Raw genomic sequence first — 23,279 nt, 5'->3', positions numbered from 1 at the left:
TACTAGTCACAAATTCTGCTCTTTGGTTGCTTGCATGATGGGCAGACCATGTTACATTTGGTGAACCATCTACATCAGTGGTATTATGGACCTTTTCCAACCATTCATTTTCAAGCTTGACCTCCTCTTGGAAAAGACTGGGATCTGGAAGTGAAAAGTCATCACGGATGCTTGGTTCTGGATTCTTCTTACGGAAGAAAGCTGGTGGAATATTTGTATATGACTCTGGAAGATCCGGGACCTTCTTCGTCCGACCTTCTGTCTCTTCTCACGGTTCTCTTCTGTGCTTGATGTACTGGGGGTTATTTTCCTTTTCTGTCCTCTTGACAGCTTTGTGTTATTGAACAATAGTCGGCAGCTTTGGTGATATTTTGCTTTATTTCGTATCAGTGTGGCTTCTATGCCTTCTCCTTCATCTAACCGTTCTGGATTAAAGGGTATTGGGCATATCATTAAGGGCATAAAACAATTTTCGCATATCCAGCATAGTCCTGTTTCCTCTGGAATGAGCTAAGAGGTGAAATTAGAGTTTCATCTCTTTTGTCAACCTGACAAAGGCAACATTTACTCTAGTCAGTTTGCTGTCTAGTTTTGGCATCCATCGTAAGAGTCGTTGAAGTGGTGTAGGCCGAGGGTTTATCCTTTTACCACCTTACCACCTTTGCTCACATTGATGTATGGGATACAGTTAGGTTCATGCTGCTGCCCTACACCTAACCCAATCGTTCATCCAATATCATTTAAATCCCGTACGATCTGTACACCATCCGGATGACAATAAAGCCCCTGTCATCCTTGGCTCGGCTCTCCCGCGCTGGCACATCCTGTCAATCCAGGTGCGGCTATCCAACCTTAGGGGCTGGCTAGATAGCATTTGGGATACTAAACTGGAGTTTAGCTGATATTGAACCCCATGCTGAGTTCCACAGCAGTGTCTGTCACCAGTGTGCCCTGGTAGTGAGCGACATACACTCTCGTCATAATATTCTGCAAAATTCTCCTTCTGTGGAAAAAACGGTGGTACTTAATTTGATCCTCGTGAGATGTGCCACCTTGGTCACAATTTCTCAATGGGTTGATTCAGGGGCTTGTATGGAGTGAGGAAGGTAACGGAATTAAGAACACCTGATTTCTTCAGGATGGCTAGCATGGTTTATAAGCCTTTTTGGGGCATTTTATAGGCAAAAACAGGTTATCCACTTTGTCATCCTTGCATTTTAGGCATAAAAGTTGGAAAAAATGAACGTTTATGGAAATTTGTGGTTTGCTGGCGGCCATCTTAAAAAAAATGGTCGTCATATTGGAATTTTTGATGGCCAGCACTTTTTTCTGAAAAAGTAACTTACAGAGACTATTAATGCCAAATTTCATGCTTGTATCATCAAATGAACGATTCTGGCAAAAAATCACATTAAGCTGCTCCACTATATAAGGGCACTATTCGCCCATGTATGGAGTATTGTTGACATATTTGGGCTGGTGCATCTACTACTAGTCTCTCACTCCTAGACAAGGTTCAAAAGAGAGTCGCAAACCTGATAGGTCCTGAACTGTCCCATTGACACAATGTTGCATCCCTCTGCCTGTTCTACAAGTATTTTAATGGTGAATGCTCTGACGAACTGCAAGCACTTGTGCCCCCACGACGTAAACACCCTCGACAAACCCGACAGGCAAGTAAATCCCACCTCCACACTGTAGAGATCCCTAGATGTAAAAGATCTTTCTACTCCAGTAGTTTCTTCCCCAAAACCGCTAGACTTTGGAATTCCATTCCAGGTCCCTGCTTCCCCAACTGTACTGACATGCAGAAGTTCAAGTGTAATGTGAACCGATATCTTGCTGCCCAACTCCCTACATAGTACCCCAGTAGCTGTTGCTCCTGATAGTAGCCCTCTACACCAAAGTGGCAATGTGCCTTGTTTGGGGGTGAAAATGTAATTTAAAAAGAAAGTACTTTCAGGTAATGTATCTTTAGTCAAATCTATTGGTGGTTGAGAAGGTTTCTTGTAATTATTGAAGGAAACCAACTTAGTTTTAATTATTTTATATACGAGGATCGTTCCAAAAGTCAAGCTCTCTATTATTTTAACTAAAAAAAGTTGAAGAGCTACAAAGACGGGAGTAGTACCATTAAAACGAGCAATCTTTTGTGCTTAGAATTTATTTGTCTACATAATCACCACCATTCTCAATGGACATTTTCTAGGAATTCAATGACACATTTCTGCTTCTGACGCATGTCCACAACAGGAGTTACTTTCTTAGAGTCTCACACAATAAAAAAATCATGAATGTATAAGTTCAGTCATCATAACAATGCACTTTGCAATCCTCTTTCATCTATTTCGGCGAAATAAAAAATAGGAAGCATTACTTTTGGAACAAGCCCCCATAACTTGTACACCTTTAGTAGTCGTGAGAATTTAGCTCAAAAGGGGTACAAGATAACAATATTGCGAGGAAGGTTTATTAGGATATAAGAAAAGAGAGTTAGAATGCAGTGAAAATGTTCAAGGAGTTGTGGAGAGTGATAGTAAATTCTTGTGGGATATGAATATCTAATGTGATTGAAGCAAGGAGATTAGATTTAGTCTTGTTAGAGAAAAAGTAACCAAAGGCAATAATCAGGTTTATCTTTCTTAGTCTTTCCTTATTGACCTGATGATATAATAAATTTATATGTAACTTTTATTCTTCATCTTCTATTTTATATATATACTAACAAAAGTACCCATCGTTGACTGGGTTCAAAAGCAGCCTACAGAAAATGGACTCTGATTTATGAAAGTATGATAGGTTATGAAAAGGAAGGGTTTTGAATTTGGTGGCATCAACACCAAAGCAAAATATGATGAAAGTAAAAATAAAATAGATAAACCTCATAATTTATTATACCATACCTGTTCACACTGAAACACTTATCACAATATTTTGTGGATCTATATTAAAAAACCTTGTTAAAATTTGTGACATATTTCCATTCTATGGATGTCAGGTGCGAACGAACGCCCCATAATTTTATTATACCATATTTCTTCAAACTGAAACATAATTAGCAAAGTATACTTACGCAAATAGATATGAAAAGTCTTTATTAAATTTTGTGCCTATTTCCATTCTATGGAGGCCAGGCCCGAACGCAGACCCCACAATTTTATTATACCATCCCTATTTTAGTTAAAACATACTTATCAAAGTATTCTTATGTACATCTATATCAAAAACACTTGTAAACGTTTTTTTTTAATTTTTTAATTTTTTATTTCCATACTTTGTGGACCAGGCGTGAGCGCAGACCCCACAATTTTAATGAACCACCGTTCTGCCAGATCAAACATACCCATTCCTGTGTCTCGATACATATTCTATCATTATATGTGATCAGTTTTCTATAATAATCAATCATATAGGAGCCTATTCGTGACCAGACACACACACATACACACACAGACATTCAGTTTTATATTATATATATATATATATATATATATATATATATAATTATTTGTTTACTGTAATAATTACATATATAATATATATATATATATATATATATATATATATATTAGCTGACCGATACAAAATTAATAATAATAATAATAATAATTTCGTTTACCAATGTCCCCCTAAAAAAAGATGGGATTCATTTTCAGAGGACTTCACTCAATCCCATCTCCAAACCAGGAGCTTCAAAGATCAAGCGTTTTCCTAAGGATATTAGTGGCACCTACAATAGCAGAGATCTGGAAGTCGTCCAAAACATTGAGGATTCATAGTTTTTTCAAATGTCTTCCAGACGACTTGATACTACTCCTAGCGTACCAACTATGAATGAGATTATTTGTGTTTTAACCGTGTTTTATCTACAAGGCCAATGGAGCATAATTGCTCTACTTCTCGTTCTCCTCTCTTATGTTACTGTCCTAGGGTACTGAGAAGTTTACAGTTTGCCAGTTTTTTTAGGCTTTGTAAATGACGACCAAATTCAGACGATTATTATCGTCATGACACTTTTGTCTCTACATTGCTATCCTGACTTGTTCTCACTTCTTCAGGCACCTCTTCGAACCACTTTCCAGCACACTTCACCCAAACCTTCTTACAAACCTGCCCCGTATATCCGGAGCCCCATGTGATTGTATCTTTTGCAGTACTCTCTCTGGGTCGATTTGCTACACCCTGCTGCAAGGTGCACAATTAACTCTGAGACCTTTCAATAAATCCGGCATTCTGCAGCAACTTCCTCTCCTAAAACTACTTTTTTGAACAGTCACATCTCTAATACCTGCTCTTGTGCTTCACAAACAAAAGCTTCAGTACTCTTAGCCAGATACCCAGCTCTAAACCATTGCCATGCCATGATCTTTCATCAGTCATTTCTGCTACATGCATTTCCATGCATTTTCTTCCTAGCTAGTTCCTCTGCCCTTTTGCTGTCTATACATTTTACATAATCAGCCTTACTTCTAGCCACATATTCCTTCAACCACATCTCTTCAGCTCTAACACAATCTTCAACACTGTCTTTCCTCTTCTGATACAACTTATTCTACTTCTAACGTGGAATATACCAATAATTGCTAAAATTTTTCTTGTTTTTATATCCATGGCATGCAACTCCTTGTCAGACCATTCTACAATTCTTGCACTGTACCTCAAAACACTAACTGCCCATGCATTTATCGCTTTCATTAAGTTTCCTCCATACAATTTCGACTTCACAATTAGCTTCACTCTTCTAAGATACTCCTTTCTTATTTTCTCTTTCATCTCTCTGTTCATGATGCCTACACCCTCCAGCACTCCTAAAGATTTATACCCTGTTTCTTCTATTTCTTTCATAACTTCTTCATTATTCAAGGTTATTCCATTTGAATGTACCTTTACTCCCTTTTTTATCACCAACATCGCACATTTACTAATCTCAAACTCCATCCCAATATCTTCTGAGTATGTCCCGACGAGCTCTACCAGTCCCTCTATTTCCTCCTCATTTCTACCGAATATCTTCAAATCATCCCAATGTCTTCCGAGTATGTCCCTACTAAATCTATCAATTTCTCTATTTCTTTCTCATTTCTACCAAATATAAACAGTAGATGGTCAAAGCGTCTGCCACCAGATCCAAGCCTTTACCCCAGCTTCTTCTAGAGGATGCTCAGTGGCATCATTACCATTAAAAAAAGGAGATAACGAATCTCCTTGGAATATTCCACGTCTAATGCCAACCTCCCCAAACACCCCTCTGTTTGCACCGTTTTCCACTGAGCCATACTTGTCTCCAAAAGCCCTATCACATTCCCAGCAAACCTTCATCATTGATAGTGTTTCACAGATCCATGAGTGCAAAACTATGTCGTAAGTCTTTCTGTAATCGATCCAGGCTACACTCATATTCTTCTTCCTCTGTGAATCCTGTATTACTGCCTTATCAATCATTAGTTGATTCTTGATACCCCTCGAGCCGTGCTGTTCATCAGGGAAAATACTATTACTCAGAAGATGCCTACAAACTTTTTCTGCAAAGAATAATAATGTTAACAAGCTTCCACATTATGTTGTATAGAGGTACATATTTAAAGATGACGGGAGTTCATATTGGAGCAGATATATATCGTGACATGTCTAACGGGATACATATAATACACGAATGACGATGATAATGAGGGAGATATGATGCAAGTTCTTAACACAGAGGAGGGGAGGACACATAATCTTGGAAGGGGTTACAATGTTCATTATAAGATGATGATAAACACATTTACCTTCTCTGTTGTAAGGAATGACAACACGAGGCAACAGTTGCAAACATAGCTGCTTTCTTTATTCTTCAAGCGGCCGATTGGTGACACCAGGAATTCAAACTCTCCAACTGACTCTCTTTCATCAACTGTCTTTCAACTGACTTCTAACTTCGAATCCTTAGATTCCTATATTGAGAAATCTCCTTTGTTTATGAAGTCAGAAATGTAGTTTTCAAACGTGACTAATTTTCATGTGACTTTGCATATGTTTGTCCAAACAAACGTTTGGCAAACAAAAGAATCCTCAATTCTAATTCTAACCTATTTTTAACATTATATTTTAACTCGCGTTTTGCATTCATTTAACTGACATATTTAATATCCAGATTTCTAAGAGAATGGACAATCGACTCTTTTTCCGACATAAACAATATTTAACTATTTCTTATAGAATAAACAATGGAATTTCTAACATTCTATTTTCCATTACCTTTAACATTTGTCTACAGGGTTCGATTCTAGTCTTATCCTAATATCATTTTCACTTATCTAGTATGTCTTCTTACTTACATAAGAAGGGGGCAGCCCTTTCATGTAACACACCTTTCCTTCCTATTTTTCAAAAAATGCATTTTTAAATTATAGTACATTTTTTCTCTTTATCTGTACAACCACTTGGCTAAGAAAGATCAGATACCATTGAAAAAATAAACTTCTTTAGTCAGCCCTTTTCCAACTGACTCCATACTTATTTTATGTAGATCAGAATCTCTGTCTGATCACCCTGGCATATTCCTTTTGGGTGTAGGTTAGTACATCCTATGATCCATATCATTCAATAATAATAATGATGATGATGATGATGATGATGATGATGATGATTTGATGAAATTTTATTTTCTTATTTAATATGTAGGACCTATACCCATGAGGATGAGAACGATGTCAAGTTCAGGCCCCACTTCTTCTTCCTCTTCGAAAGTTAGAGCACGTGAAGACTTTTCAGAAGTTTGGCTATGGGAAGAAGTAAAAGCTGGGTAATTATGATATATTTTTTTACACTGAATATATATATATATATATATATATATATATATATATATATTTCTGTGGAAATATGAATTTTTCAATTATATTATATATTTCGCTTTTTTATACATTCATCCTTAATTTATGAAGCTCAATGTAATTACAGAGCATATAACAATAAAATGATAAAAATATGTATTCCATGATTTTGACCATTTTAGATGTTAACGTAATTAAAGCAATACATTGCAATGTATTCCTTTGATTACGTTAACATCTAAAATTCTTGACAGTGACTATTTTATAGCGCAAAATCATTCATTTAATTATCATATCAATCAATGAATCTATTTTGCCCTTAATTCATAGGAATAAATAACAACTATCAATCCACCAAAATAAAAAAAAATGTATGTTGGCATGATTACAAAATCCGAGAATTGAACGATTGAAAAATTGAAGTTGCAATTACCTTTTATTTCATCTGTTATTATACCATTTTTTTATAGGAATAAATTGTAAGATAGCCAACATCATGAAATTTGGAATATAGACTGTTGTAATTTGTTATATATAATATATATATATATATATATATATATATATATATATATATATATATATATATATATATGTATATATATATGTATATATATATATATATATATATATATAGTATTTCAACTTTTATTACGGCATTTTTAATTTTCAAGTAAAGTCATAAAATTTATATATTCGTATTAATAAATCATATTAATTTTGATATAGATTATTAAAATATTCTATTTAGTATTTCATTAATTTATTCTTTATAATTAATCTTTGTATATATTTACATATCCAAATATTCATAATTGTAATATATATAACATATGTCTATATATTTATTTAATTTTATATGAAACTAATTTCAAAAAATATATATATATTCTATTTCCGGTTTTACCAATTGTTGATTTTATCTTAATTTTACATCCATTTATAATTCAGTTTTATTACTATTTTAATTAAATTCATAATTATATAAATTATAATTCTTTATTGTCATATAATAACTTTTCATTAATCTGACTTAATTTTATTATAAAATTTCCCTTTGTAATATTTTATCATAATTTTTTTAAATCGATAATTCACTTTTAAATTTAAATGAGTTGTTTTCCTTTATTAAAACGTAGTCATAATAAACTATTTTTTATTATATTGATAAATAAATATTTATATAGTTTTATTGTTATTTTATTATATATAATTTATTTATTTATTGATCCAATTTGAACTATGGATTGAATTACATTATTTATTTAAATTAAATATTAGCATTTAAAACATTTCAATATAAAATAATCTATATTTATGAGTTTTATTTATCAATAATCTCAGTTAAATTATAATATTCAAATGAACGATTAGCTGGTAAGATATTATTCCATAACTATAATTCATCTACTCTAACTTATTGAATTCACATATACCCAATTAAAAAATTTTTTAAATTGTATCCTAATATATTGGAATTAAATCACATACTTTATTTATTTAAAATTTTATCCGTAAACTCTAATGGAATAATAAAATTATTTGATATCATTTAAGCTATTCTTTTGTGTTGGTATTATTGTCATAGATTGAAGTAAAATATTTGTCGATAATAATCAACAAATATTTTACTTCAATCTACTATACATTCATTAATTAATTTATATATTTTGTTAATTTTTTAATTTAATTTAATTTTAATTTATATCCATAAATAAAATCTTTTATTTTTCTTTAATTTAACCTATTATATTTTTATAATCTTAGCAGCTTTATATTACATTTCAATTAATTACTACTATTTCATTTTTATTTATTTTATTTTTATCTAAATTATTTTGAAAGTTTTACTTTAAAAATGAACTTTTTTCTGTGATTTTTATGTTTTAATATTCTTCAGCAAGTATTAATAATCATTTCCTAAACTAGTTAAATATTTTGGTACAATGTTTTTAATTTAACTTAAATAAATCCTAATTCCAGTTTTATTTGTGTTTAAAAATACACTAATCATATAATATATTATTTTAATTAATTAAATGAGTATTTAAAATAATATTTAATGATTTAATTCTTTTTTACTTTTATTTTAGGATTATTAATATTCTCTTCCTCTCCCATTTACCATTTATTGTTTGAAATTTTGATATAAACTAATGTGTTCAAATGTTGCAATCCAGCTCCACACCCTCAATTCCGTATGTTAATTTGATAGTTTAATATATTTTAACCTATAATTCTTAAATAAAATTATTAACATAAAATAAGATACGTGTTGAACACGTTTGGAGCCAAATAACTGCAACGCTAATTTTTTTTATAAAATAAACGTATGTTTATCTCATTATAAATATATTTCGGAGATATACTCCTTTATCAATCTATATATTTTTTCTTTTTCTTAGTTATTTGGCTCCAAACGTGTTCAATACGTATCTTATTTTATTTCAAATTTCACTCAACGCCTGAATGAATGAATATAAACAAAAAAACTACCCAAAATTATTAATGTTTAACTAATGTAAAAAAAATTGTAACTACCCTATTTCATGTTCAAATTTAATCGAAATATATGTCTGATTATAATTACTATTTCCATATTTATTTATCTATTATCACATTTGGTTTATTTATTTGGGTCAACACACCAATCATATAATACTTTCTTATTTCAACTAATTAAATGGGTATTTAAATCTACACTCGAGAATTTAATTCTGTATATACTTTATTGTATTATGATTATAAAAATTGTCATTACAACACAATATCTAATATTTTTACAACGTATTGTATTATTTATTTTTTAATTTATTTATAATAAAAATATTTTATTTACAACTAATTTTTAACATAACTATTGTAATTATTAGAATATTCTAACTTCCATGACTTCTATTACATATTAATATTTAATTTATTATTCATATATAATTATAAAATACGATTATTAGCTCTTAGTTATCAGTTTACAATTAAATATTACAATATATAAAATATATCATTATATTTACTTTTCTAATCTATTCTAAATATATATCTGCTTATAACTAGTGTTAATATTTGCTATCATTATATTATTACATTGTGTTTATTTATTTGGTTGATTGTGATTTACGATTTCCAGTTTTTATACCTTATTTGATAATTTTATATCTTGCTTAATATATTTATCCCTATAAAGAAAAAAAGAAAACAAGATGTTTAATTTTCCATGCTTTAATAATTTAGTTTATTTTAACCATATCCATGCTTCTAATCAGGTTTTAGTCGAGACAAGATATATTTAGATCTATGTAAACAGTTTTGAATTAATTCCTGTGGTTTGTTAAGAAGGCTTTCTTTAGATATTATTATATACGATTCCAGATTGCCGAGGTAGCATCGATCAGACTTATTTAGAGAGTATTTACTAGCACTTCCTAGTATCAATCATTTCAATTTGTAATCAATTTTATTCTTTCTTAATTCCCTAATCTAATTTGCTAATGATGTTATTTTCTTATTATTAACTGCTAGTATTTTAAAAGATGCTATATAGTTTTAAATCTATTTTTAAATGTACATTCAGTGGCCTATTATTATCTATTACTTCACATTTATATACTATATTTTAAATGACACAGTGGAAATGTATTATTTAAACAAAGACACCTTTACTAAAAACAAATTAATGATTTTATTTTTACTTTTTATGAAAATAAAGCATCGTGAATTATAACAATTAAAAATTAATTTTTGTAATAATAAAATTAATTTTTTCAGGAACATTACGAAAAAAGCCCTTAAAGTCCATATTAACGAAATTGATATAACTAGAAAAAAAACTAATTTCTCATTCTCATTGAAATAATCATTGTTTATTTAATACTGTTACGACTCGAGTGTTCCAACTTGGAATTTATTCTCGATTACGTATCATATCAAGAAAAGAAAAAATGTAATATGCTGATCGTGGAATGGCAAGGTAATTTAAGGTTCTTTGATCAATGACTTGAGAAATAACTCAGAGCACAATTCAGCAAGACAAGAAAAAAAATGATACAACAAGATTATATTTATGTATTTATGTCAACTATTTTATTGTGCAATAAATTTAATTAAATTAAAAATAATTTAATAAACACAAAACAAAATATAGAATAATGCAATCTCCCAATGGGTCAAAACAAAGTGGGGCAAAGAGATAAAATTCGCAAGTTAACCAATGTTTCTCCCGTGTACCGTCGTTGCTCGGTGAAAATATGCCCCCCTAGCTCACCTGTAAAATACACAAACTATAGATGGTAGTGGGAGCCAATGCCGGCCCAATGAAATAGCGAGCACTGGCACCGTAACTAAAATGAATGTTCCGTCCCAAAGTAACAACATTAGTAACTATAAACCCATTCTTAACATGGGTATTTGATTATGTGCTTTCATTTAGAGTGTCAAATAAAAGTAGGATAGTGTGGCCTATTAGATAGCAGTTGTTACCGTCCGCATGTAATCTGTAATGAAAATCAATAATGAACTATTAATGATAACTCAGTGCATTTATTCCGGAGGGAATATTGTGTCACGAGGAAAAGAAACAGCCAAAAAACACTGCAGCGGACATGAGCAATGATTCCCATAGCCTTTAACTTTTTTCCCGGTGATAATCATCGAGTACAGCTTAATTTTCAGATTAAAAAAGAAATTTAAGATAGTATTTTAATGACTGAAATAGTCGGGGATCAATTTGTAATGATAACGTTCTAATAAATGTAACACATTTTGAGACGTCAGTTGTTAATGCTTCCCCTAATCGTTAAATGTTTCGGTTTTCTGTTGCTGAGGAATATACAATTTTTTCTAAGCTATTTTGGTAATGTGAAAGCTAAGTATGTAATCTATGATAAGCGCCGTAGAAATTTGCGAAAAATTTAAAAGGTAAAACCTAAATGCTAGTGGTAGCATTAACAACTGGATTGGCCAAAAAGTGTGCGTTCCAAATTTAAGCGCTGATAATCGTCTGAAAAATTTACGAATAAGTGGAAAATAGATAAAAAGTAAATGGTAATGGCAGTATGTTTCAGGTCTACCAATTTTTAAAAAAAATATTTTGCAATCTAAAACTTATGTGTATTTTAAATGTTCTAAAAGTTCTAAACGTATCATATAGCTGAGCCTAATTGGATTGCCAGACTCTACAAAATATTTGAAGCTAAATCTTCCGGAAAAAAAGCCTAAAAAGGACAAATTGATAACCAGAGCCAGATTTTCACTAACAAAAAAAAAGCCCAATTGAAAAAAACAAAGAATGCGTAAATATATAAAAAATTTATGTATTTTACACGTCATTATTGTTAATTTTGTGTGTTTGTGCAGATTGGTGATGTTTTAAACCTACACATTTCATATATATTTATATACTGAAGAGTTTAGCTTACAAATAATCACGTCTTTTTTTGTTATGATTTGTTTCGAAAAATAATCACGGAATTTTATTAAAAGAAATATGTTGAGAAAATAAAATTGTTGGCAAAAAATAATTTTTTTTTTTTTTTTTTTTTTTACAAGGGTGTCACCACTTATCAAGGCCCAGAGGCCACTCGAGGATAAGGGTTAATAGGTATACATTAGTCATTGTGATTTTAGCATAGTAAACAGTGGGAATTTTGTAACTTGGATTACTTAGGAGGACGATTCAATTAGAACTTGTTCACATTGAACTTTTTCTTTTTTTTTTCATAGGTATCAACTCATTATCAAGGCCAAGAGACCACTCAAGGATAAGGGTTAAAGAGTGTACAGTAGAAATTGGACAATATAATAATCATTAGTAATGAAAATTTGTTAAATTTGATAACTTATATGGAACGGCTCATCAAGAACTTATTTACGTTAGACTTGAAGACAACCATATTGTAGTCAGCCGGAAAGCAGGAAAACGGAAGACAATTCCACGGGCGTGCAGTTCTAATAAAAAAGCTTTGTTCATGGAATCTACGTTTAGGTTTAGGCACAGATAAAGAGTGGGGGGAATTATTGATAGTGTTTACAGCTAGACGAGTGTTTCTTGTGAAAGTTTGGCGAGGGGGGACCATAGATTGAAGCTCAGTCGAACACTTTCCATGAAAATAATGATACATCAGAGACAAACTCGCAACATCTCTTCTGTGAGATAGAGGTTGTCTTCAAGTCTAACGTAAATAAGTTCTTGATGAGCCGTTCCATATAAGTTATCAACTTTACCAAATTTTCATTACTAATGATTACTATATTGTCCAATTTCTACTGTACACTCTTTAACCCTTATCCTTGAGTGGCCTCTTGGCCTTGATAATGTGGTGATTCAATTGTTTTTAGATTTCTACATTTTCTTGTCTCCCTTTCTGGTCGCTTCCAAAAGGGTTTCAGCTAACTCAACTGTCCTCTCTGACTCCAAACTCCTGACTGAACCAACTCTCTAAATATATTATAAATATCTTTCTTTGTGACGTCGAAGACGTGCTCCAGCCACGTGAATGTTCTCACGTTGGTTTACATACATGACTTCCAACATGTCTTCGGCCACACAAGAAAATTCCTAAATTGATTTGTTTTCCATTGTCTTAACTCTGACCTCTGGTTTATCATTTAATTATTTCTACTATAATAGACAATTCACTAAATTCCTGAGATTGCGAAATATATTCACTTTTAACTTTCGAATATTCTGTTCGATTTTAGACTTTTCCTTTTAACAAATATTATTTTACAACTTGGTTAAAAAAATCAAGGTAATTTTAACACGAATTGGAAAGGTTTAAGACATAAAAATCCAAAATTCAACAAAAAACAGTAAAGACACTCACTTGTTATAGATGAAACATTGAAGATATATCGATATGCAGAAAAAAGAAAGTGGAATAGGGCCATTCATAACGCCATATTTGAATTCATACTGACCTTTAAACATTACTAGATTTTACGTAATTATTTACCATTGGGAGATGAAAAAAGAAATAAAGATAAAATATAATAAAGAAACAATCAAAATATGAGAATAATAAAATCTAAAACGGTGGATGAAATAATTCATTAAATGCTATGAACAAATCGTTGAATTCCAATAATAAAAAAAATACGAGTGGCTTCTGGGCCTTGATAAGTGGTGACCTCCATGTAAAAAAAAAGTCAAAATTAAAATCCTCCAGAAAAGAGCGGAAGTAATGCAACAATAAAATGCCCCGAGAAATTTGTCTGAATGCCCCTTACAACTTAGTGCTCAGTTAAAATAACGTTGTAGCTGAAACATATATTCACATATGTAGCCAAAAAAGTTTATATGAATAAAGAAGTATACTTAATACATTTGTTACTGAGCAGAATTATATAAAAACAATAAAAATTAAACCAAACATCACCAGAATTATGAAATTCCAAATTAAATCTACTGAAAGAATTATTTTTGGATTTCATAATGCAGCGGCGATGTCAGTCGAAAAGTGTCCAGTTGAGTGTGAAGGAATTAATGTTTTGGGCCAATTTTTCAATATTTCTCGTCCGTAGTGTCGTGCTTCAAAACGATACTGATCTCGTGAAAATTCGTCGCCTCTCTTGAAAGTTTTAGGCATACATACATACATACATACATACATACATACATACATACATACATTTAAACAGTTAGGTAAGATTTATATTTTAAATGGCTTGAATAAAAGTTTAAAATGCAAAAGTCAAGTATCAGGTTTCAATTGTACTCTAAACAGAAACATTCATTTTGAACATTCATTGCCTGTCATATCAAAGATCCTAGCATTGCTTTATATGTCGGGCCTTTCGGATTGTGTGGTAATAAAACTTCTCCAATGCGGTGCGCATATGATTTTAGGCTGTCTAATGTGTTAACTTTGGTCAAAATCGCCTGTTCCGTCTTTCATCGGATTATTTCTATCATCGATTATCGATATTTATCGAAGACATTCCGATACAACACCTATCTACGAACACTGCCAGGCACAAAATGTACATTCGTGTGAAATTTCATAAAATATGCCCAGCCGTTTTCGAGTCCATAGGGAACAAACACATACACACATAGTTCCTTTGAGATAGATAGATAGATAGATAGATAGATAGATATATGTGTAACTTTATTTTTTTTTAGGAATGATGGATTGGCTACGATTACGAAGAAAACACCTGACAGTATTACAACGTGGCCAACACATATTTTTGCCGTCCATCCCGTACAAGGTATCAGTGTAATGGAAGAAAAACTTCAGGTAACGTCAATTCATCCACAATTTATTACTTCTTCGTGTTGCGTTTAAGCTGAAATTTGTGTTTGTATCAAATATATAATTATGTATTTGTGTTATCACCTGAATGAATCCTTTAGCTTTTTGATACAAGTATAAGTGAGCCAACACAATTTGGCTGTTCGGCTCCCATCGACACAAAAGTTGCTTCCCTTGTTTTAAAGAGCAAGACAGTATTTTTACATAAGAAGAATGTTTTGATTTTTTAGTTGAATTCATTTACAAATAAACAAACACGCCTCAGACCTGCGCCAAGTTTATCACACCACCTCTCACTGCTCGATTGCCAGACTTTCTTCTCATCTGTGCACCCAAATGGTAACCTGCTAAATAAGTTTTGCTTAAGTCATACGATGCCAGCTCTATCGTAAATATTTGTGATCCGATACCTGATTACGGTTTACTAGACAATATATATATATATATATATATATATATATATATATATATATATATATATATATATATATATATATATATATATATATATATATATATATTGCCTTTAATCATAACCATTATGTTGGTGATCGTAATATTCAACTTGCTGACGCCATGGACACGAAATACTTTCACTTTGTCATCTATATATAACCTGGCATGATGATGTTCCCCTACCTCGGTATGGTGCACACCATTCTTCAATGTAAAGGTCAAAGGTCAAGGTCATAGCCTGTGTATACATACTCTCTTACTCTCTTACATTAGTTTTCAAGGTGAAGGTCAAAGCTTATACTCGAGTCTTTGCTAGTTTATTTATTAAAAATGTCTTTATTTTTTTTATCTTAAATATACCAACCGTGACTTTTCTAATGGGACATGTTTGTAAACACAAATCAGTGATTTTGAATACATTAACAGTAATATTTTTAATGGAACATATTTTTAAATAAACAATCGATAATTTTTTAAGGAACGTGTCTTAATGATGCATATTTTTAAATATTTTTTTCACGATACATGTTTTTGAATGCATAATCGGTAATTTTTTAAATGTTTTTTTAATACGTCAACAGTATTTTTTAATGAGTTTTGAATACGTCGACAGTAATTTTTTAACGGTTTTTGATTACGTCAACAGCAACTTTTTAATGATTTTTTGAATACGTCAATTGTAATTCTTTAATGGTTTTTGAATGCATCATCAACAGTAATTTTATAATGGTTTTTGAATACGTCAATAGTAATTTGAATGTTTTTTGAATACGTCAACAATAATTTTTTCAATGATTTTGAATACGTCAATAGTATTTTTTAATGGTGTTGAATACTTCAATAGTAGTTTTTTTAATGGTATTTGAATACGTCAACAGTATTTTTTTTAATGGTAGTTTTTTTTCGGGATATACCAAAGGTATTCATTTTATTTGGATATGTTTACAGTGGACATAAATACACCAGTAGTATTTTTAATGGGGTTTGATTTTAAATAAACCAAAGCATTTTTTATTGGGTTTTAATTTTTATAAAACATTATACTTAATATCTGACATAATGTTTTTATTCTCTTTTTAATATTTGATTTAAGATGTTTTAATTAAAGTTTTATAAATTTTAATCTTAATTTAATTTAAAGTTTTATAAATTTTAATCTTAATTTAATTTAAAGTTTTATAAATTTTAATCTTAACTTAATTTAAAGTTTTATAAATTTTAATCTTAATTTAATTTAAAGTTTTATAAATTTTAATCTTAACTTAATTTAAAGTTTTATAAATTTTAATCTTAATTTAATTTAAAGTTTTATAAATTTTAATCTTAAACTTAATTTAAAGTTTTATAAATTTTAATCTTAATTTAATTTAAAGTTTTATAAATTTTAATCTTAATTTAATTTAAAGTTTTATAAATTTTAATCTTAATTTAATTTAAAGTTTTATAAATTTTAATCTTAACTTAATTTAAAGTTTTATAAATTTTAATCTTAACTTAATTTAAAGTTTTATAAATTTTAATCTTAATTTAATTTAAAGTTTTATAAATTTTAATCTTAATTTAATTTAAAGTTTTATAAATTTTAATCTTAACTTAATTTAAAGTTTTATAAATTTTAATCTTAATTTAATTTAAAGTTTTATAAATTTTAATCTTAACTTAATTTAAAGTTTTATAAATTTTAATCTTAATTTAATTTAAAGTTTTATAAATTTTAATCTTAACTTAATTTAAAGTTTTATAAATTTTAATCTTAATTTAATTTAAAGTTTTATAAATTTTAATCTTAACTTAATTTAAAGTTTTATAAATTTTAATCTTAATTTAAAGTTTTAGATATTTTATATCTTATATTGAATTCTTTTTAAAAATTATTTTATTTAATTTGAGAGGAATACGATTTTTGGAATTGCAGAATATATTTTGTTTGGACTTTGAAATATATTGTTCTATTAATTTTTCAGTTCATCTCATTCCAAAAATGGTTCCTGGAAATCGATCTCCCAATTTCAGTTTATCGTCGTGAAGTGTTCTTTCAAGCCGTCCGGGTATACAATGGTCTACAAACACTTGAATCGGTAATTATTAATTGTTTCCTTGTAATCTCGTGATATGAAAAAGCATCTTGCTATTTTTTGAAAAAGGAAATTTTTCTTTTTCTGTGGGTGATTTACATTAACATTAAAATTAGACACAAAGCCGTTAAATGTGGAAGGGCGTTCGTTGCTCTTGTGATGTTATTCATGAATAAACATTAAATAGAGATTAACAAAAGTTTATTTACAAAGGGAAATAACTGTTCAAAACCGGAAGTCTTGGATTTATTTTAATCTTTTTCTTTCCCTATCAATGCCGGTATTCCTCAAGGATCGATTCTAGGTCCAACACTGTTTCTTCTCTCTATGAATGTAACTTCCCAGAGAATATTATTCAGGAAATTAACATCTAAGCTGATGATATCACCTTCCATTCTGTTATTGCTTCTCGTTCATCTTTCTCGGATCAGTTGAAATATGCAGTTGATCTAGAAGTTGACTTGAGTTCAATTGCGGATTGGTGTACGAAATGGCTTGTCTTGTTTAATTTTGTTTCGTTTAATCCTGCCTTTCAATTGTAGGCATGCCCCTTTTCTTCCTGATATCCTCATGGATGGTTCTGCTCTCGATGAGAAATCGATCCTAAAACGTTTTAGTCTTTCTTCTCACCAAATCTTTCTTGGGGTTTATACATTAGATCCATTGCTCTTTCTGCTTCTTGTAAAATCGGTTCTCTCTGTCGCTCTAAACACTTTCTTACACTTAAGGGTATTCTCTACCTCTACGAATTTACTATCAGGCCATACACGGAGTGTTGTTGTCATATTTGATGAATCTGTGTCCCATTTGAAGGTTTTGACAAAGTGCAGAAATGTATTTTAAATTTCTCTCACAGACATGATGTCTTTTCTATAAATACTATTATGAAATTCGTTGTTTAAGGTTGTCTAATCCATTCTTTGCTTCCGTTGTTCCAGTTCCTTTGACTTCTTGGTCTGTTTTGATACCTCATTGCAATACAGCTTCTAATTCCAGTAACTTCTTTTCAATAACTTCAAGATAGTCGAACTCTTTTCCTGCTCAATATTTTTCTACTATCTACAGCCGTGGTCTTTTAAAGACTAGGGTCAATAGGCATCTCCCGTCTTGGCGGTAATCATCTTTCGTTCTTGTTAGATCCTTCTATTTTTTTTACATGGGGGTGTTACCACTTATCAAGGCCCGAAGGCCACTCAGGGATAAGGGTTATTGCGTGTACAGTAATCAATGAGATAGTATTGTAGTAATCATTAGTACTGGGGATTTTGATAGAGTGTCTTACTTAAGGGGGCAGGTTGTCAGGAGTTTGTTTATGTTGCACTTGAAGACGTCCAAGTTGTAGTCAGGTCGGAAACAGGCAAGCGGCAGAGAGTTCCACTGGCTTGCAGTGCTAAGAATGAAGCTTTGCTCATGAAATCTACGTTTGGATTTAGGAACAGATAAAGAGTGGGGAAAATTATTGACAGTAGTTTCAGCCAGACGAGTGTTTCTCGTGAAAGATTGGCGAGGGGGGGGACGAGGGATTGGAGCTCAGACGAGCACCTGCCATGGAAATAACGATAAAACAAAGACAGGCTCGCAACGTCTCTTCTGTGGGAGAGAGGTTGCAGGGAAGAGAAAAGGGCATCCCCCACTAAACAACGAAGTCTATTTTGTACTCTGTCAAGGCAGGATAGGCTGTTTTTAGCAGCTCCTGCCCAGATGTGGCAGTAGTACTCCATCCTTGGACGTACTTGGCTTTTATACAGATAGAGAATTGCATCAGTAGTGAGATATCTTCAGGAGCGGTAGAAGGATCGCACCATTTTCCCAGCGTCCCTGGCAACAGATTTGATGTACGTGGTCCATTTCAGATCAGGTGTAAAGGTCAAACCCAGAAGCTTGTCAAAATATGGAGCCTCTCCAAGACGAGAGCCATCCATCTCCGTGCTTTGTTTCAAGTTAATTCCATAAAAGCATTTTGAAGTACAATTTGCAAAAGAACAAATACATCTTATTTTTCTTTTTCATATCGGCCTAGACACAATATAGTGCTGCCTCGAATGATATCTATAGAGATAGATGCCTTTAAACATCTAAGCAGTTTCTCGAAACTCATTCCTGCAAGTGGTTACCATCTGTTAAGGGTTATGCATCGTTGAGTCTATTTGGGAATACCATGTGCTGTATGTGCTCTACATTTATGTGGGTATTGCTTCCAATCGTTGGTCGACTTCGCTTTGGTAGTGGAATCTAGCAGTGCTGATTCAGATGAAAAGTGGTTGCACAATTCTTACTTCCCAATTCAGCGAGTGTCATCCACTATCAGATGGTCATCCGTTAAATTTGTAAAAATCGTAAATATATGGTAAGAGGTGCATTTTCATTGTTTTCTTAAAATATTTTTGGAGTCAAAAGTGCTCAACTTGAACAAACTGTTCGCACATCGTCTATCACACTCAAACGCGTACTTGTGCGTATGTAAATTGTTGCTAGTGAGTGACCAATAAATAAATCCAATAATAAAATTCTTTTTACATACGTGCGCGGTCTTCATTCTTTGGTCGTCACTTCTCCATGTATGGCCGTAGCTTCCCTTGTGGTTGTGACCTTCTGTTAATTCAAGACGAATAAAACGCATGCACGAAACATTGTTGCGATTTCAAAGGTTTTATTGAGGATAGAAAGTTCGTTTACGAGAGTAGAAATCAAAAAGAGGCTAAAATTATGTACTCGCTCTCATCATTATAATTTAATGTTTTACTTAGCCTATAAAAAATGGTCAACAATATTCACTTAGATTCCAATATTTTAAGACACATGTAGACTGTTAACTTCTAAGACTCCAACTGCCTCGAAATTCTGTCCCGTCTCTCGACCATGTGATCATTTATTTCTAATATAATCGACGCCTGCTTCTAGTATGTTTTGTGAAGAGAACTGATCTTTGAACTCCTGCAAATCACGCTGGCATGTACTTTATAAACCTTCCTAAAATGCATACTAGTTAACATAATCTCGACTTACTGCCATAGGGTCCCAACGTATAAAACTTTAACCTCAATTAAAAGGGTTTACATTTTGGCATGTGCAATATAATTGTCCAAATCTTAAGTATACCAGAAATATATATATATATATATATATATATATATATATATATATATATATATATATATATATATATATATATATATATATATAACAGATCAATCACGCATCCATGGAAAAGCGTCTGATTACTTTTAAAAAAAAATTCAATTTCTTTTCTATAACAATTATAATTTTATAACGATTTACTTCGATAGTAAAAGTAAAATAAACTTAAGATGTAAGCATGAACTTTGTTGCCAACATTTAAGATTTTATTTAACTTAAAGGCCACTCTAAGATAAGGGTTAATGGGTGTTATGTAGATGAGGTGAAAACACGCAATAATCAGTAATGGTGAAACTTGAGTAGAGATTAATTATTTGAGAGGATCACTTAACAAGAACTTATTTACATTACACTTGAAAACGACGATGTTGTAAGTTGAGAACCAGCCTCACGGTATTGTGCTCCACAGATGAACAGTTCTTGGAAAGAAACTCTACTCATGGAATTTTCGCTTAGTTTTTAGTACAGAAAGAAAATGAGAGAAAATGTTGACTATTGTTATAGCTGACAAGTATTCGTTGCGAACGTTATACAGGGATTCATAATTCGAAGATTAATCGGATATCAACCCTAAAAAGCAGAGGTGGGCTCTCGCAACGTCCCTTCTGTGATTTCGAAGATGATTTTGTACTGCGTCAAAGCAGGAAAGAATGTGGCCGTAGTAATAGCAAAATAAAATTACATATTTTGTCTTGTGTTTCGGAATAAAATTAAGAGCTACTGCTGCTGCTGCTAATAATAATAATAATAATAATAATAATAATAATAATAATAATAGTTCTGATTTCTTTTATCAAAGTCTCTCTGGAAAGGGACGGGATTCATTTCCAGAGGATTTCCCTTAATCTCGGCTTCAAACCAGGAGCTTCAAAGATCAAGGGTTTTCCTAAGGATGTTGGCGGTACATACAATTGCAGAGGTCTGTAGCCCGCCTAAAAGATCGGGGATCTGTAGTTTATTTTCAATTTTAATAATAATAATAATAATAATAATAATAATAATAATAATAATAATAATAAATATCCGTCCAAACTCCTTGCCAACTCCTTCATTACTTTTCACAGCACTCATTATGGAAATTAATGCCATATGTATATTAATAAACCGTCTATAGACGAAAGTTTTTCTTTCCTTTTTTTATTTTTGTTTGTCACCCGACACGATAAACAAAGGCGCCGTCGATTGTGTAAGTCACGTGTTCCATTACTTTCGCCATTTTTTTTAGATAAGGATCGATTATTCATACTATTTCAATTCTTCTCAAGGACCCGTGGCGTAGTACTTGGTTAAATCATTGGCAATTTGTCAATGTTAGTTTATAGGTTAAATATCAGTTGTCTTCAGTTCACTCTTATTACTGGAATCGAGCGATGTTGGGTCAGAGAATAAATGTGATTACATATTGCGTAACCCTTGTTTCAGTATGAACTTCATATGACTGTAAAACTATTTCAAATTCATTTTGTTTCTCGTTTTTATAGGCCAAGATTGTAATGCAAAGCGACCACTTGCTGTTCAACGACGGACCAGTTAAATACACCATGGTAAGAAATAGAATTCAATTCAAATAGTACGCATTCATATAACATAATATGTTTGTATGATGCATATTTGTAATGTTTCTTTTTCTTTCAAACTTAATCTTCCATGGTTTGTATTAATGATGAAATGATGAAAATCTATTGATTTTAAACGAAAATTGAAATCTATAATGTTACATGAAAAGGGCTGTCCCCTTTTCATGTAAGCATAAAAATAGAGAGATTTAGTTTAAATGAAAATGAAATAGAATAGACGAAATTCGAACCTCGTAATTTAGGTTTAGAAATAGATTACGAGAGAGAATTAGCAAATGGAATGTAAAAAACAAACCACTGTTTAGTTTAGAGATAAAATAGTTTTAAGAAAAGAATGTGCATTGTCAATTCTGTTATGAAATTCAATTGAGGAATGCAACTATAAGATAATTTGATAAACATGTCTTTAACATATTGGAAATATAGATTACTGGGAATATAGGTTAAAATTCCTTTTGTAAACAAAGGAAAAAGCTTTAGACACGCATTTCCAGCACACGTGAAAGAAGACATGTTTTAACATGTGTATGACGTCATGGAAAATGGAAAGTTCTCGATATAGTTAGAAACTTTAGAGTTAAGAGAGAGAGTCTGAGAGAGAGAGTCTGAGGACGACAGACGATAGTCTGGAGTTGAGAGTCGAACGTCTAGAAGCGAGACGGTCACAGAATGTGGAACTTTGAATTCCTGAAAGCAAAGCCACCGGCCGGTCCATGGAAATAAACCCATCATGTGTTTTTATAAACGTCGTCTTTGTGTTGTAATTCTACCAAAAGGTAAAGTGGAAATTGTCATTATATGTCTTATATACCATGTGTTTTTAAATGTCTTTACATACACAATGTATTGTATATTTTTTCTTATTTATACAACATTATTGGCTATACATGTTTCATACATGTGCATACATGTTTCAGATGGGATTTCTTTCGCCATCTAACAGCATAAAACCACTAGACATACAAA

General features: G+C 31.3%; 1 protein-coding gene across 1 annotated transcript in view; it reads left to right on the top strand.

The window, feature by feature from the left end:
• LOC145241389 (CD109 antigen-like) overlaps nucleotides 1-23,279 on the top strand; it is a 322,627-nt gene that overhangs the window by 185,839 nt on the left and 113,509 nt on the right. The window contains exons 20-23 of the mRNA XM_080104314.1: nucleotides 6,664-6,784; nucleotides 14,935-15,052; nucleotides 17,488-17,601; nucleotides 22,218-22,280. Of these exons, the coding sequence (XP_079960440.1) occupies nucleotides 6,664-6,784; nucleotides 14,935-15,052; nucleotides 17,488-17,601; nucleotides 22,218-22,280 (416 nt within the window). The remainder of the gene's footprint in view (nucleotides 1-6,663; nucleotides 6,785-14,934; nucleotides 15,053-17,487; nucleotides 17,602-22,217; nucleotides 22,281-23,279) is intronic.

The sequence above is a fragment of the Euprymna scolopes genome, chromosome 2, assembly GCF_053919585.1.
Source record: "Euprymna scolopes isolate OS-2025 chromosome 2, ASM5391958v1, whole genome shotgun sequence".
In the NCBI taxonomy this organism is placed as follows: Eukaryota; Metazoa; Mollusca; class Cephalopoda; order Sepiida; family Sepiolidae; genus Euprymna; species Euprymna scolopes.
The sequence above is the reverse complement of the archived record's forward strand: the minus strand, read 5'-3'. Positions and strand labels throughout refer to the sequence as shown.